Genomic DNA, 18688 nt, shown 5'->3' on the forward strand with positions numbered 1-18688 from the left:
AACAGACAATGTCCTAGGTTTTTGAAGATCAGACAAGCTACATCACAGAAAGAGCCCTGACTGGTCCTGCCCCTACATCTGCAGCTGATTGGTCCGTTCCCCTGCAAGCCACAGATGCCCACCCAGGCCTCGACTCTCAGTGCTCAGGAACAGATCCCAAAGGGTGGCGCTGAATGATGGTTGTTGCTGCATCCTCCTGGGTTTGCGCCAACTGCCCTGCCAATGTGACAGGAAGTGACACTGTTCCCCACCTTCAGTGAGTATCCCTGCCACAGGTACCCCCTCCAGCACCTTCAACTGTACCTCCTCAGTTCCCCCTCTTCTTCCCCCTCCCTCCACCAGTGTCCTCTTTTCGGTAACCTGAAATATGGTAAGGCCTATCTATTGGTGAAAATGTCATCTTAAATTCAAGCTGACAAATTTAGCAAAAACATTTCAACTATGAGATGTTTCAGCCTTATTCAACAATGAACCATAGTGAGAAAAAGTTAGTTTGTGAAAGCTTCATTGACTTCACTTCCCTTTAAAATATTTCCTGGAAAAGGCTTCATGTCCAACCTGCTAACCTTGTTTTCTATTTTCTACATGAATTCAAGGTAAGCCTTTTGTTCTATACAAAGTCCACATGCTAAAGAAAAAACTCTACTATTTTGTATCCAGATTTTGTACTTATCTCAGAGAAGGGTGTTTTCCCCCTTTTTATTCTAAAAAAACTTATATATTCTCATTGAAACTGTCACCTTAAAAACGCTTTAGAAAAAAAGCAAAAATATCTATGTGGATTTATAATTCAGTTCTAGACAGAATTAAAAGCATAAGGTAGTGATGACTTGAGTGAACTTCAAGAAGTTTAAATGCTTATCCAAACTATTCAGGTCTGTAAAACTGTGAAGGAAATCTTAAGGTTCCCCAGTGAGATTTCTGATAATTTCTTATTTCTGGTCCAGAAAGAAATGCCAGGATAACAGCCTCTCCCGACAGTATTATGCCACTTCCTCTGCAGCAGTTGCATGTAAACAGAAATACAACTATTTTTAAATCAAACTTTTGAACTTATAAAAACTGGTTCTCTTTTGAATTTTGGGTGAGAGCAAAAGCAACTATAGCAGAATAGCTAGGGTACCATAGCTATGCCAGTGTAACCTAGTAGCGTAGATGCAGCCTGCATCGATGGAGGGGGGTTTTCTATTGTTGTAGGAACATCACCTGCCTGAGTGATGATAACTAGGCCGAAAGAAGTGTTCTTCTGTCAACACAGATGCAGCTACACTGGGGTTATGTTCTACAGCACTGAAAAGGAAATCTTAAAGCTGCTTGGTGAGATTTCTAGTAATTCCTTACTTCTAGGCAGTAAAGAAAAGCAGGTAAAACAAATGACAGCTAAACATTCAATATGGTTAGCCACGGAACTCTGCTGTCCCAACTCAGACACATGGCAGGGGCTAGGGGAATTGTACTGAGATGGCTTCAATTATTTGGTTAAAAATAGACGTAGGGCATTAATGATTGGCTCTCCAGTGCTAGAGACCTCACTTACAGAGTCTCCCAGGGATACATCATCTTTCCAATCCTATTCAACATCTAAGGCCTGGTCTATACGTACGGAGAAATTTGGCAGCAGTCAATGGGAGTTACGCAAGCTACGTAAAATAGCTTGCATAACTTACGTCGACTTCCTAACTCCTCTTCTGCACTGCATCTCCACTATGCTGTGCTGACGGGAAATGAGTACCCATCAGTGCAGTGCTATGCTTTTTTTGGAGGTGGTTTTATTGAACTGACTTCCCGATCGATTGAGCGGGTCTTCACTGCTGCTCAGTCAATCCAGATAAATCCATCTGATGGCGGTGAATTTGCTGCTGTCAGTGAAGACATACCCTATGTGAAGTAGCAGGCATGATTGTGCAAATGCCATTTTTTCGGGGGAGAAAGAGTTTTTGTTCTTTCCAATTTCTTCCCCTCCCCCCCCCCCCCCCTTCTGTGTCACTCTGAAGGAGAACAGGTGGATCCATTGGTAATTTGAGAAAGGATCAAGGTTAACTGGTGGAATCAAATGTCATTGGAGGTTGGAGATTGTTGTGAATTATTAGGTTTGTTTTGTTAGACTCTAGACCTCTGAGGATGACAATATGGCACCTGCTAACTGGTTTTAAATAACACACTCTAGTTGATCTTATCTGTCAATCTTTACAGTGCTGAATCCACTAGATCCTTTCTCAGGTAAAATACATCCATTCTGCAAATGGAAGATTAGTGTTTGGCAATCACTCAACATCAGCATATGAATTCATCTGACTCACCATGCCTAATGCTGAAGGGAATGGTAGGAAACAAACAAACAGACAGACTGAGGAATGAAAATATATTGTTCTTCCAAATGTAAAATTTACAGTCAAGAGTTAAGTCCCAAGACAGAAAGGCGTCATGTTCATCAAGTGCAGAAATTGGTTTCTTTGGATTCTTCAAGCTCAAGCATGCTACTCAACGAAACTTTGTCCACAGAAATGTAAGGAAAGGACACTGATAAGTCTGATGATCCTGAAAAGTGAACATTTTCAATGCTATTATTGTCATCATAAATCACCAGTTATCAGGCAGGAGCCTGGAAGTCTACACAGCAATGAAACTGCCCTGCGACCCCTGCCCCGTGAGCCTAAGTCGACTGGCACAGGCCAGCCATGGGTTTTTCTTTGCTGTATAGACAATTCCTCTGTTCCTCTTTGACACCCATAAACTGGCAAGATCAATCAGCATGATAAAACAACTGTAAGTCAAACCTCAAGCTTTAGTTGCTGCCTTCTTTTATATGAATAATATTGTCTTCAATATAGCGCAAAATAAGAATTTTTATTAAAAAAATTGAAAGAATTCAGCATTGTTATATTCAAGACAGATTTCCACTACTAGATAGTCAAGTGAAAAACTGCAGAAAAAAAATAAAGGAACTTAAAAAAAAAAATCAATCTTGACATTAAGACAAAATGGTTAGTTGAAGCTGAGAAATGACCCAATAATACAGAGAAAATACATTCCTATTTAACAGATTTAAACGTTTTATTAGAAAATGTTTAAGCAAAACACAAAAAAGCAACGGTCACGGTTTACAAGGCACAGTAATACAATATCCAGGGATGGTATGCAGTGGGAGGGGTTGGGGAGTGATCGGGGATCAGGGGGTGGCAGCAGCATAATGAGCTGTGGCCCCGTAGGAGGGGCTGGAAGTGTGGGACTTGAGGGTTGCAGGGGGGTATGTGGGGAGAGGGGGACGCTATCCAGCGTGAGGGGAGGGTCCCTGGGAGGTATTTGGCCAGGGGAGCAAGTGAGTCCATGCATGGGGGTGGGATACTACATGTGCAGAGAGAACTACAGAATATTGTGTCCAAGTTGTGAAGATGGTATCCTAGATTTATGCAGAGAAAAGTATGACTAGTATCACCATTTAAGCTGCTTACATATGGGTGTTTAAACCCTTATGAGAGGAAAACTGAATATAGTCCAAAAGTACATGACTGATGTTCAAAAACTCTACTGCGACCATTTTCAGCCTCCTTGTTAGCTGAGATAAAAAGATGAATTTACATCTCAACTTCCCAATGGCACTCAGTGGAATGCTTAGGGAAAAAAGCAACTGGATGCAAACATCAGAGATAGCTGTTGAAATTTGTTCTAAGCACAAGGGGGGACTTTGTTCAAAACCTAGTAGACATTTTAGATAAAAATAAATTCTACAGAGAGGCACTGAATTTAAAAAAAGGATCTGAAGGTTTCAACATGAACTGACAGATTATTCCTGGAGTTCAGTACATTTACTCCTCAACAAGTATTGGACACCCTAAAGAAGCCTCAACCCAAGACCTGTGAATCTGCTCCACATCCTTTCGGGCTCGTGAAAGACAATTGTGAACAGTTGGTGTGACTCATGACCAAAACAGCCAATGCCTCACTGAAGGCAAGAATCTCTTCTTCCTCCTTAAATACTGAATGGTTGACTGACACTGAAGAAATAAATCCTGTATACAATGGTTATAGCCACAATTGCTTAGTATCAAATCAGTTCCCATGCAAGTTCAGAGAAACTAGCCAATGGCCAATTACGAGCTTGTCTAATTGAAGTTAATATGCATGCTTAATCTGGATTCAGGTCATAATAAGGGATTGACACAGGTCTCCTGCTGTCAGTGGATGTTTGCCAGACATCCATTCTCATTCTCCTGGTCCTCTTTGCAGCTTTCAACACTGTCAGCCACAAGATATTGCTGTCCCACCAGAGAGGGGTAGCAGGGGTTATGGGTTGTAAGACTTGGACAAGCACATCCAACTGAAGGGAAACAGCACTTCCACCACTAGACCTTTCATTTGTGCATTCCCACAAGAATCAACGCTTTCTGGTCCTATTCAACATCAGCATGAAGCCACTAGGTAAACTGGTATGAATATATGCACTCAAGACCCAACAATATGCAGAGGACACACAGCTCTACTTTATCCTTTACCACATATGATTTTACCACACTACCACCAAACTGCCCAGTTTTCGGACAAGATCAGCTATGATAAATAGCAACTGATTAAAGCTATACCTCAACAAGACAGAGGTTAAGTGGGCAGAGGAGTTTGCAGCCACAGTGCTATCTCCTTCAAGTTCAAGGTCTCTGTCCTTATCTTCAAGGTGCTTAATAGCTTGGGCATATGTACCTAAAAGATCACCTAAGCTCTGAGATGAGAACCATGGTCAACAACTCACCTCCTCAGCCATAATGGAACATTGTGGAGACCGCATTCTCAGGGGCTGGTTGGAGACTGTGGAATGAACTCCCACAGGAATTAAGGATCATTACAACCCACAATACCTTGTGCTCCAAGTGCAAGCCTTCGACCTCACTGTCTCTTTCAACACACAGGAGTGTACACATTTTTTAAAAAAAAATCTCAAACAAAACCTTACAAAAAACAAATCCTTGCACAGAACACACAGTTTTTGCTCTAGGAAGAAAGAGATCCATCACATGTGATGGATATTACTTAGAACATTATCGGAAAGCATTCAGATTCTACAGTGATAAGAGTGGTATAAGAATTTATGGAATACAGTGGGGTCATGAAACTACTGTCACAGTTTCAGTCCAAATCTGGATTAATCTAATTAAAGAACTGGAACCTCAAGGACGAAATTGAAAAATGAGTCATCAACTATAAAAAAAACTTTGCATTACTTAACCAACATGGCTGACCCCAAACAGAGGTCACAGGCTGAGCCTAGAAAAGGAAGAAGATCTTAAAATTTGGCCAAGTGTCTTCCTTTTTTTCTAGCATTTAAACTGAAGATATAGACTTGTACCCCCAAATCTGTATTAGTGGAAAAGATTGTGACAATTTGTTATATTAAAGTCATGAAAAAATAAATAATCCAAAATTACAGAAGTCAGATTTTTTCTCTTTTTAAAATCTGGACTTCTGTCCAGCAAGCTCACAATGAGTCAAATGTATTTTTAGCATGTTCAGATTCATTTAATCTAAACTTTGTAGTAGGCTAGGTGATGAAAGAGAAATTAAATGTAATAAAATATTGTGCACACATGCATGAATCAGCAACAGCAGAGCTACTGGAACAGCCACACTAGGGAGCTCTCTCTCCTTCATGTGTGATAAGACAATACCTAGGATCACTGTGGAATTATCAGAAAGTTCAGGATGCATTCCGTTATAACAAAAGATCAAAATTTCAGATAAGTGTGTATTTCAGTCATCCATTAGAAGCACAGAACCAATCTATTTCAAGGCAACTTAGAAGCTGTTTTCATAGTATTTGTGTTCATGCCAAAATGAGTAAGTACCAGAAATTTCACAAGAGAATCTTACCTCTTTTTCCAACAGTTCTCAGCCCAAGCCCCAAAAAAGTTCAGATAAGCATAGAAGCTCTGAGGATTTTATTAGCATCTATCATCGAATTGTTCGAGATTCACTAGTGACTCATCTTAAGAATGAAGAAATGGGAAATTGGTTTTGCATAAAGCTCCATAATTAAAATGTAGAAAGTGGTTTTCTAAAATTTTCAGCCAATTATGAGGACTATGATATTTTATGATGCACTATGTCATATCTAGAGTACTCCAGTGATATATAACATGAATCAAACTAAAAATAAGATCGAGAAATTGGACAGTGAGTAGTTGTAAATTAGTTAGGTTTATTTTTTAAACAGAAACTCTTATTTTTAGCTTTAAAAAAACCCCTATATTTAAACCTAAAATAGAAGAAGAGACAGACTGCATGATGTCGACAAGGGAATTAACTATTGATATTCATTGTGCATGCAAGACGCTCAGATACTATGGTGAAGGAGAACAGCATAAATTAAAACAACATTTTTGCTTAGGTTTCTCAGTGAAATTTTGAAAGCTTTTCACCACAGAACACACAAGATGTAGACAATGCCTTTATTTTAAAGGAAGTCAAACAGTTACCGATGATCAACATCTGTAGTTTTTATTGAGCAAAACTTCAAATGGCTTCAATGGGAGTCTTCCATAGTTATTTAGCTTTGATAACCAGGTGGAGGGGTAGAAAAATTGTTTTTAATAATTTAAAAAGGAAATACTGAATTCTACTGCATATGTTAAAGAAAAACACATATCTTTAGTAAAAGTTTCTGGGGGTAAATGGAGACAAAGTGAATTTCAAAAACAGTTTTTAGAAAATCCTGTTTCTACTTCAGTATCACTAAACGCATGCTGTGAATAGTCTCAGTGAATTCTGCCATTTTAATGATGCAGCAGAACCTCAAGGTTACGAACACCTCAGGAATGGAGGTTGTTTGTAACTGAACAAAATGATACGGTTGTTCTTTCAAAAGTCTACAACTGAACATTGACTTAATACATCTCTAAAACAATACTATACAAAAGAAAAATGCTGCTTTCCCTTTATTTTTTTAATAGTTTACTTTTAACACAAAGTACTGTACTGTATTTGCTTTTTTATTTGCTTTTTTTTTCCTGTCTCTGCAGCTGCCTGATTACTTACTTCCGGTTCCAAATGAGGTGTGTCGTTGACTGGTCAGTTCATAACCCTGGTGTTCATAACTCTGAGGTTCTACTGTACTGCCCAGTATAAGTCCAGAGTGATAATTTCAGTGAAACAGCAGATTCCCATATGAATGCATATGAAAAGGCAGAAGATTTTCAAAGATATTGGGGAAAAAATAAAAACTAAGGAATATACAGCTCTGAGAAAATGGCAAACTGCATTCTCTGTCCTAACCTACACTATCATATTATCAAGATAGCAGCTTCCTCTTTGCTAAGTATTCTTTTTTATTATGATTAAGACTTTTTTTAAGTGATTTACTTTTCTCTGTAATTAGACATAGTGATAATATCTTTTATATTACACTGCATTTCCTTTAAAAAAAATTGAATTGACATGAGAACATTGGTTGAGAACAAATGCTTGATTCAGAGCCATTTAGAATGGCTCTGAATTTACTGGATGGCCCTTTATGAAACTATTTTGAGATTTATTATAAGTATAACCTTCTTGAGAAATTAGTTTCTTTATTGATCTGAGTCTATTTTACAGGAAACTGATTATAACTAATGTGTCTTAATTTGCTGCTAATTCATAAAAGAGTAGATGAAATCTAAGTGAATTTTTTAACTTCTATAGTCTGAGATTGTTAGTAGGGTTATGCAATTTGATATTATTGTACTACTACATAGTTCAACATAGAAGCTTTCTTTTCTTATACTTCAGCTGAGATGTTGATATGCTTCATTGACTTTTCCTTTACTTATGCCCTTTTGGGTAAAATACCTTGTTAATTTAAGTAAAAGTTCCACTGAAGTTTGATAGCAATATAAAGAAACTTGGATGCTTTTTGGCATGTATGTTTATTTTATTTAACTTTTTTGTTCATTCTTATTTATATGTTCTCTGTTCTCAGTGAAAATAAAGGCTTGGAGTCTAATTTTAGACCTCTAAATCTTACTCCTTTGTACCATAGTACCATACACTTTAACAGTGTAGTTAGTGTGCACCAGGAAGAGACAGCAGGAAGTCAGGTGATTGTGAATGTTATGTCCATGAAACTAGGGGGCTAGATGGAAGAGTGAAATAATCAGATTGCCACTTCTACATCATCAGTTTTAATCCAGCTCAGATCAGTAAAAAATAAAAGTTATCATTAAGGACCTACTAAATTCATGGCCATGAAACACACATCAGGGACTGTGAAATCTGATCTTTCCTGTGAAACTGTCGTCCAACTAGGGGCTATTACCCTGCACAGAGGTCCAGCTGCTAGTCCTGGCCAGGGATGGGGAGGGATGGGACTACTCTTCCCCTGCAGGGGCCACACACAGAGCTGGTCAGACTCACCTCTGGGAACTTCCCCCGGCTGCAGGAAACTCTGCAGTCCGGCTGTCAGCCCCCACTTGGGTGGCAGACAGCCGGGAAAACCGGACATATGGTAAACCCTCTCCCGCCATACCCTGCGACCCTCACTTTTGCACTGCTGCTGCTAGCTTTAGAACTGGATGCCTGGCAAGCAGCCTCTCTCTCTGGTTGCCCAGCTCTGAAGGCACCACCTCTGCCAGCAGCCGGGCAGAAATAAGGGTGGCAATCTCACAATCCCCTACAAAGACTTGTGGCTCCACCACCATCACCTAGTGACCTGACCACCTTTTGAGTCTGGATGCCCATGGTTACAACAAGGAGAAATTTCAGATGTAAACATCTGAAAATGTGAAATTGACTAGTTTGAAAAAAAACCCTGGCCATGAAATTGACCAAAATGGATCAGGAATTTGGTAGAGCCCTTGATTGCTTCCAAGCTTGAATCACATCAGAAAACACCATGAACTTTGTTGGTAATTCAGCAAAATGGCCAAGGAACGAATGGATAGAAGGCCTAATCCATAGCCCACTGAAGTCAGTAGAAATATTAAAATTGACTAACAACCTTAGGATCAGGCCCACGGAGACTCAACTGTCCTCTCAACAGTGTCTGCCCTTAACAGTGAGGAAGCACAAAGCAGGGCAATGTGTAACAACTTGCACTGCTACTGCACGTACTGTTTGTTTTATGGATACATGAAGAATTTGACATTTCCAGGATCGTCTAAGCAGTACCTATCATCTATGCTGCCATTTTGGTCTCTGTGAAGTGCCAATATTAGGGGACAGACATATTAGGTCTTTGTCTCACAAACACATGATTCAGCATGCTGCTAGAAAAAGTCAAAAATCTGCCAAAAATACCATAGCTCATTTTTTATGAATGTGATGACTCATCCTATGGCTTTGCCATTTTTGGAATTAGCATTCTCTCACTTCAAACTGTGATGCTGTTAAAACGATTATGTGTTCTCAAATTCCATGTTATACAAGATTACAAGAAAACGGACTTTCTAATCTATTACATGCAAATACCCATTCCCATCTGTAGCCTCATTTCACTCTATAGAAGTGTGACTTAACTTTTTGATGTATTAAAATAATCAGTAGTCTAGATTCGTTTTCAAAATTATTGGCACTGGGTTTTCTGAATTTAGCATCACACCAGTAAACACCAGGGGCTAACTGGTGCCTTGTTTTTTAGGCCTTGTCTACACTACAAAATTAAGTCAACTTAAGTTAAGTTGATGTACAGACATCACAGTAATTAAAGCAATGGTTCATGTGCACACTATGGTCCTTCTGTCAGCGGTGCGTGTCCTCACCAGGGTTGCTTCCACCACCTGAAGTGGGCCATTATGGAGCACAGACAGCTGGAGTCCCACTGCCCTGAAGTTGACAGCTCAGGGGCGGGGGAGGGCTCCAGCTGTGAGCCCCACGCCAGGCTGACAGTCAACAGGCAATGTAAATAATACAGTGTCTACCAGGCCTCAGTCTACATGACTATTCTTTATTTAATTGTCAGCCAAACAAATTAGGAAAATTCATGCTGTTCATTTCAGAGGCAAAAAGCTTTGTAAGGTCTTTATGTAATTGTGTGGGACTGTGCAATAAATTCCTCTGTGTTAACAACTTGTGGTCTGTGATGTAGCCATCTACATTTTTACCAGAAGTGCTGTTGCAATTTTTTCTATATTCGGTATGTTTAGAAAATTAAAAACAGGATAGATTGCACAGCAACATGTGATCTAGACCTTTAGCCTCATAAGATGAAGTTTAATCAGAATTACATAAAACACTATATATCTAGTATTGAACTAAAAGTGCTTTCATATTTAATATATGATATAGTTTATCAGGCATACATGTCTACATCACAATAGCTCAATCTGAATGAATGCCTTTTGTGCCAAGATCACACCAAACCTTAGAAAATCATTTGTCTAACTTGTCTCTCATTTTCAGCAAGGCATAGAGCACGTCTTACTTTAGGCAGGTACGTAGCGCAACTGGGACTATTCATGTGCTTAAAGTTAAGCCTACTGCTTACGGCCCTTGCTGAACTGGAGCCTTTACAAGCTGACATTCAGTAAACACTACGCAAATCATTAAAATGATCAGTCAGGAGAACGTCTCCTGATGCTAGGCTCTATACTACTTACTTTGGCAGTTTCTTCTGTGTTCAACTTATTACCCTTTAACAGCATAATCTTGAAAGGGTTGCTAATATCCCATACACTCTGTGTCAGCTGCTGCAAGGGAAACAGAAAGGTGGAAGTCTTTTTTTTTTAAAATAAAATACTAGATCACTAAATTGTATGTATTAAATATTTTTGCAGTATTCATGGATAAAGGTAAAAATGCATGATTAAATATTTAAAATAATGAATTTTTTTTTTTTAAATGAATGAAGAAAAGTTCACCTATGATAACCACAAGACCATTTCAGATGCCCTGAGGGAGACAGAGAGAAAATAACCCATATACACCACATATTGGGACTAAAATATGCCTGATGTGATGGAGGCAAAATACATTCAGTACTAGCTGTTGACAATTCACAATAGTGTTACTTCCTGTAAGTTTCAACCCTAATCATCTTGCAAACATAAAAGCTGTTTAAAAACAAAAATTCGCAATAACTACCTACTGTATCACTGAACAAAGTCTCTCCTTGTTCCCCGGAATCACACTTCTAAAAATTACAATCACATTCTGATGATATCAGTTTAATTAATACAAACTGATAACATTTTTAAAAATCCAGTTGTCAGACATGATATCAAGAGTTAGTAAAAATGTCTCAAAGTTTATTGAAGTGGCAACACAGTTCAGCAAATCTGGATTAAGAAGCAGACCCAGGACTGCAGCTGGTGGAGAGTAATCATGCAGCTGAAACTGGGGATTTAATTGTTCCCTCATATTCCATTGCTTAGTTACAAGTAATCACCTGCTCTTTTGGCTTGAAGTAAAAAGTAGATAGAGTCAGTAGTAGTGGAAAAGGGGCATTGTTTTGGAAGAAAGTAAAAGAATCAAAATGGAAAGGACAGGGTAAAGGCTCCAAGGCCTCTTACCCCTGATATAACATCTTGAGGAACATTAGGAGACTCTTGGAAAAGAAGAATGAGAGGAAAAAACAAACAAAGAAAAGAGAAAGTCTCATCAGTGGTGTATCTTATATTCCACAAGATGGTATGTCCCTCTTTGTTGGTAAATGTTCTCCAAATCAACTTACAGTAACTGTTCGTGTTTTTTTTGGTGGCAGAGGAAGAGGAAGGTTGGATGATTTTCGGTCTATGGCAGCTTCTATGGCAATCATTTCCTGTTCACACATTTTCTTTATGCTGCAACACTCAACCAGTGTCAGGTGAGGAAGAGTCCTGTTTATCACACAGTTACGGATATACTGAAACCAGAGAGAAAATAGTTGTTACAAACTGATAATAATTCTGCTCTTTATTTAAAACCATTTTAGCTCGTGCTAAATTTGACTCAAGAGCTTCAGATAATTAAGAAAACTAAATTAAGATGATTTTAGTAAAACTTTTGACACAGTCCCACATGACATTCTCATAAACTAGGGAAATCTGGTCTACATGAAATAACCATAAGGGGGGGTGCACAGCTGATTGAAAAAATATTCTCAAAGAGTAGTTATCAATAATTTGTAACCAAACAGAGAACATATCCAGTGGGGTCCCGCAGAGACTTTTCCTAGTTCAATATTTTAAAATTATAACTTGGATAATGACACAGAGTGTGCTCATAAAATTTTTAGATGACACTAAGCTAGGAGGGTCTGCAAGCACTTTGGAAGACAGGATCAGGATTCCAAAGGCCCTTAATAAACTGGAGAGTTGGTCCGAAATCAACAAGATGAAATTCAATAAAGACAACCCCAAGGTAGTTCACTTAGGAAGGAAAAATCAAATGCACAAATACAAAATGAGGAATAACCGGAATACTTCCGAAAAGGACCTGGGTTATAGTAGATCACAAATTGATTATGGGCCACCAACATGATGCAGTTTCAAAGAAGGCTAACAATTCTGGGGTGTATAAACAGGAGTGCTATAAGTTAAGACACAGGAGGTATTTGTTCTGCTCTACTTGGCACTGGTGAGGCATCAGCTAGAGTCTTGTGTGCAGTTTTGGGCACCACACTTTAAGAAAGATATGGACAAACTGGAGAGTCCAGAGGACTCTTATAGGACTCATCTGGAAGACCTACTCAATAAATGACGATAGCCACAGTAGAAGGATGAATTGACCTTGTCACACCACCACAGGAGGTATGATTTTCAGCATGTCTAACTGTAATACTGGAAATTCAAGTCCCCTAAATAAACCTTCACAGGCTTAACACCTTCATATATTTCTGTCATGATTCTTACACACAAATGCAGTATTTAATTATTACAGGAGTAACTAACTCATACTAATACATGAGCATGCCTGTATGAACCAAATGCTCCAGAAGTCTGAGAAGACTTAAATGGAGCCTGGTGCCCATGCCATCAATAAAATGTATACTTTCTCTCATGATAAAACTGACACTCCTGTGTTTTCTAAGTATTATCTGGTGTTACAAGGTATATCAAAACCAAATTTGGAGCAATTATCTCCTCAAAATTAATTGCTTTTGGAAGGAAACTTCATAGAAAAAGGGCATTAGTTTAAGTACCAATTTGAAACTTATCTCATTGTCATTAGAGCTGCAGAGAAAGCACCTAAATGGAATGAACCAGCATTGCAGATATACTATTGTTTTACAGCAAGAAAAAGAGCCTTTGGCATGAATTATTTGAGAGGTATTGTCACCTGACAAACAAAAAGATTTATATTTATAATTATATATGTATTAAACATAAATGTGCCAAATTCTCAACTGTTGTAAACTTGCATAGCTCTGTTAAAGTCAATGGGGCTTTACTGATTAACAGCAAATCTGATATCTGGCTCATTATGTCAATAATTTAAAGTTGAGACAACCTGACAAAAAAATTTCTAAGCTCATGACAACACTTCAATCTGAACTAGTGTGATTATGGAGGGAAAAGAAAATCAGCAGTTAGCCTTATTTTTTAATATTCCAGTGTTGTCCTTATTTTCTGAATCATGACATAATACTAACTTGGTTCTAATAAGCAAGATAAAATAGCTTTGTGTGGTAAATACATTCTACTTCTCAGCATGATAATCCTTACGAAATTTTCACTGAAACAATTTATTTTTGTGGTCAACACCACTTCTAAAATAAATAACCCAGTGGTTCTGAAATTGTTAATTCTTCCACCAGAAGTTCCTCCAGCATAATTGTAAATTAATTTTCTTTGTTTCAAATAAAAAACTACTTATGTCCTAAATTTTTAATTAAAAAAATGTGAATACCTGGAACTGAATTAATGGGCGGTCACCAAAGACATATTCCAGTCTTCCACTAATTTGCAACACATAGTCAGAAGGATCAACTTCATCTTCCTTTCCATGGATAGTCAAACGTTTTCGGATTGCCAATTCATTCAGCTTGATAGGATTTATGTTAGGAGACACTTGAAAACTAAATACATCCTAATAAAATAAAGAGAGACTATTTAACACAACTTTTCATAGAAATGCATTAAAATTAGGGAAAAGAATCAAGTTTCACTTTGGTGCTTTTAAGAATTTTTCACAATATATTTCAGGTGGAGCGGATATTAGTTATATTGATAAATGTCTAGAAAGTATCTGTCATAGCTTGGATTCATATAACCTGACAAGGCTAGTGTGTAAGTTTTATTATTACAATTTTAAGTTCTTTCATCTCTGTGAATATATTCGCTCAAGAAAAGGTTACTTCGGATATACAGATAGCCTCCTTTTGGCGCATATCTAGATTTCATATCTGCACTTGCAACAAAAGTGAAAAAAATTATGAACACCCATTTTTAACACCATCATTAAGGTAGTTATGGTTAATCTGTACATAACTATTGTGAGTGAAACAGCAACCATCCGACAAGCTATGAGTTGGTTATCTCCTAACCTAACTGTCATCAAGACAACTTTTAAGATCCCAAAAGTTTAAGTAGAAATATTAGTCTACCAAAGCCGAATACACAATCAGCATTTTAGTGTTTTCTATTTGTGATTTTTTATTTTTAAATTTTACCATAAAGGGATCTATAATATAAGAACACTGTTTGTGGGAGCCCTTGAGCTGTAGCCAAGCCCAAATAAAGAAAACATAAAATGTCTATAATTTTATTCGTACATATATATGTTTTAAATTTGTGACTTTGAATACTTTAAATCATAATGTTACTTGCCTGTAAATAGCTATTGATTATTATTATTTTTCTTGCAGCAGTGCCTAGAGGGTTCAACCAGGTCAGTGCCCATTATTCTGGGCAAATAGCAAGTGACAGACCCTGGCAAAAAAGGTTACAATCTAAGGTCCAATCCTGCACGTTCTCAGTGGCACTGCTCATCGTGAACGAAGTAAAGCACGTATATAAGTCTTTGTAGGATTGGGACCCAAAGACTCAACCCTGCAACTGCCTCTGCACTAGCTCAGGAGTCTACCCATGAAGTCAGTTTCAGGATTATGGCTTAAATGCAGGATGTAACAGGTTGGCGAAACAGACGCAACATAGGACAGAGACATTTAATGCAATTTGATAGCATTAAATGCTCTTCAACAGTGTATTAAAATCATTACTTTTTGGTCAATATCAAATCGTCCTATAAGAACAGTATTGCATTGAAAAAAAACAGGCAGGCAATTAAAAAAATTAGGGCATGATTATATTTTTAATATATATATATATATATATATATATATATATATATATATATATATATATATATTTGGGGGGGGGGGGGGGGGGGGCGAGTAGCAAATACCCTAATGCAATTCTATACAAAATATTGGAAGAACATCAATTTTCAGTGAAACATTTTAGACTGACTTCAGAGATGATCTGCATATTTCCCACGCTGCTCTGAACTATTTTTTGTTCTAAAAGGGTAAAAGGTATGTAGTTACTGTACCTAAATTAGTTTCTCTGAGACTATCCCAGACACAGGTTAAGGTTAAATTAAAGATTCTCAAAAAGGAGAAAATGTATTTCTTCCATAGAAGCCTTTCCCCTTTACTTTGTCGACGTGTGTTATACACAAGTTGATTTGTAATGACTCACACAGTTTTTATTTAAAAATATTCTAGAAAGATGTAATCATTCTAAAAGCAATTTACAAATGTAAAGTGTGGTCTAGCTTGCATTCTTTTGTCTTGTGGTTTATTTATATATAGACTTCTTGATAAAAAGCCAAGCCTCTCAAATGGAAAATCATAACCAAAATAAACTAAGTCAAAATCAATTCAATGTTTTCTCAATTTCAAAATGGTATGGTCCACATCAGCCTCCCTTCCTACAGCTGTTGCCAGACCCCAAGGGCCTCTTTTGTCCCCTCACCATAACTAATGTCAGGGAGCCAGGGAGTGAAACAGTCTCTCCCCACAACTGCTGATGCTGTATTACAGACTCTTATTTGGGCGTTATTTTACATGTATTTAAATATGACAGAGGTGGTTTCTTTCTAGATCAAGAAGTCAGTTTGATGATCATAGTTTGTTCATGTATTCTAGGCAGCTAATCTTGGGGATAACACTTCTGTAATTCCTCAATTTGTTCTCTCTGGTTGAAAGGAGGTGCCATTCTCCAGTCTTTATTTTTTGATTGTCATCACTTGATTGTGATTTATCACTTAATTGTGATTATTGCTTTTATAAAGCTAACAAAGCACAAACAGAAACACCCAGATAGTGCTAATGTATGAAAGTGTGACTTGATCTATTAATGACTCTGTGAATCAGGACCAAGATCTTAAACTGGCATTCGTAATGGACTGGGGGGCGATGGAGGGACCACATGACAGTTTGATGTGTTGACAGCAACCTAAGCTATGGAGAAGGCAGGCAGCCACATTCTGCACCAGATACAATTTTCACAATGTTTTTATATGAGATTCAGATACAAAGAATTATAGTACATTAGTCTGAAAGTGACAAATAAATGGATCTCTTGGGCCAGGCCCTTGTTGGGGAGGAACGAGAGAAGATTCCTATGAAACTGGACATGGAAGAAGGCTGCTGTTGTTTTGTGACTGATTACCCAGCCTCAGCTATGTACTCAGGCTCATTCTTTTTCACCACATCAGCAAAGTACATTAAGTGTAGTTCACAGATGAACTGTGATCCCAGATCAAAAAGTACATGTATGTTAAACTTCTATTCTGGCATCTAGTAACTCTACCTGGCATTTATCAAAATGAATGGCCACTACAAGATTTCCACCATACAATTTATCTTGAAAGTTTTCTGGGATTGAGGGTTCTTGTTCTGGTGGATAAGTGTGCTTTAGCCAGTCAACCCAAGACAGGCCCACAACCGACAGGAGCTTCTCTTCACTGATTCGCCGCATTTTACTACGGAATTCTTTCACTTCAGAGTCCTGTAAGGCATCAAACTCATGGAGGCCTAAAAAGAATCAATTAAACAAGGAGTATTTAGTTGGATAAATATTGTATATCTATTCTCCTCCACCCCCACAAAACCTTTGTTAACACACAGTCAAGGTTGCTTAAACTTTCTGCCGGCATGACCCATTTTAATGAAGTCTTTCCTGCTGGGACCCCAGACAGCATGAAGAATGCCATCTTGAAGAGCAATATGTCATTCTAAACACACTATAACTGTGCACCCTACATGGAGGTCACAGCACATGGAGGATGCCATTTTGCTCTACAAAATGGTGTCCTCTGCACAGTGTGACCCCATACGGATGGCGTGTGCAAGGTCGTGCTCTGCAGAGAATGCCATTTAGTAAGGCAGAATGGTGTCCGCTATACATCATGACCTCGCATGCATTGCACGTTCGAGGTCATGCTCTGCAAACAAAATGATGTCCTCTGCAAAGAAGGGATTGCCACAACCCCATCTGCTGATAGTGCAACCCTATTTGGGGTCACAACCCACACTTTGAAAACCGCTGCCCTAGAACAATAGTCATACATAAAACTGGGGAGAAAAAACAAACCCTGTATCTAAAATAAAGTAGTTAAAACACTAAATTTGTGTTCCTCTTCACCTCATAATGTTTTTACTTGATTATGAAGAGGCTTATTAAAACTATACCAAGTCAGGGCTTGAAAAGTTTGACTGACACCTATTAACCAGAGGTCACTGTTTTCTAGGGACACCATCCTGGCAAGAAGCCCTGCTCTCCAGTCCAGCTACTAAAAAAAGGGAGAGTTTCTTGCCAGAGCGTGGTCCCCACACTTTTTTTCCAAACAGCAGCTAGATAAATAACTTTAAAGATACATTCTGAATAAAAACAAAATTCTAGAAAATAGGAAAGCTTGGCCCTTTCTGCCTCAGAAATCATATATAAAATGAATAATCCAAACTGAGATTCCTCCCCTTGAAGCCAAATCCAAGCAATGGTGCTTTTTAAGCATATAACAGAGAATTTGATTGATTGTCAAATCTCCTGGACTAAGATTTTTTTGTTCAGATCCATATATGATTATTTTGCTTGGTAAGCAAGTTTTAACTTCACATTATTCCTGTTCATCCTGCAGAACTAGTACAGTTGCTGGAGAGTGAACTGGATTCTATTTTCGCTTGCTCATTAACAGAATTTTTAACTAAGTTTTGAAAGCAGAAATGTTAATAGTCTGGGGAAAGGACTCAGTTCAACAGTAGGAACAAAAGCCTCTCAGAACAGGTCTACAATTATTTGGAAATTCAGCAGCAGTTGACAGGAGTTACGCAAGCTATGCAGCGTATCTTGCATAACTCTCATCGACTTCATAACTCCTCTTCTACGCAGCGTCTTCATTGCGCTGCACCGATGGGAAATGCGTTCCCGTCGACACAGCGCTACGCCACTTGAGAGGATGGTTTTAATGCGTCGACTTCCGGATCAATTGAGTAGGTCTTCACTGACCACCCTATTGATCCAGATAGATGGATCTGACGGCAGCGAATTTGCTGCTGTCAGTGAAGACATACCCTCAGCCTTCCTCCCTGACGCCAAAAGATGGCCAGGAAGATTGGACAAGATTAAGTCACCTGATCTCTCTGTTCCCTCCCATCCTGTAATGCAGCAGTGGAAGGTGAAGCAGTGTGGCCAGATGTATCTTGAACACATTGAGAAAGGGTTTGCGGGCCACCAGTTTTCCCTCCCACAAAGACGACGACAAGTAATTAGGAGGAGGTAGAAAGAGGATGAAAAGATAGCCTGGG

At 38.4% G+C, this 18688-nt stretch overlaps 1 protein-coding gene across 6 annotated transcripts in view; it reads right to left on the reverse strand.

Annotated features, from left to right (window-relative positions):
* PIK3CB (phosphatidylinositol-4,5-bisphosphate 3-kinase catalytic subunit beta) overlaps positions 1-18688 on the reverse strand; it is a 317999-nt gene that overhangs the window by 58929 nt on the left and 240382 nt on the right. For 5 of the 6 annotated variants that reach the window (XM_067538936.1, XM_067538931.1, XM_067538934.1 and 2 more), the window contains 4 exons: positions 16695-16918; positions 13786-13965; positions 11630-11800; positions 10557-10646 (listed from right to left, as the gene is read on the reverse strand). In XM_067538936.1, the coding sequence (XP_067395037.1) occupies positions 10557-10646; positions 11630-11800; positions 13786-13965; positions 16695-16918 (665 nt within the window). The remainder of the gene's footprint in view (positions 1-10556; positions 10647-11629; positions 11801-13785; positions 13966-16694; positions 16919-18688) is intronic. The other variant, XM_067538937.1, reaches the window with a different exon arrangement.

This window comes from Emydura macquarii, unplaced genomic scaffold (assembly GCF_026122565.2).
Source record: "Emydura macquarii macquarii isolate MOO-44397 ecotype Brisbane River unplaced genomic scaffold, CSIRO-AGI_Emac_v2 contig_499, whole genome shotgun sequence".
NCBI classification, from domain to species: domain Eukaryota; kingdom Metazoa; phylum Chordata; order Testudines; family Chelidae; genus Emydura; species Emydura macquarii.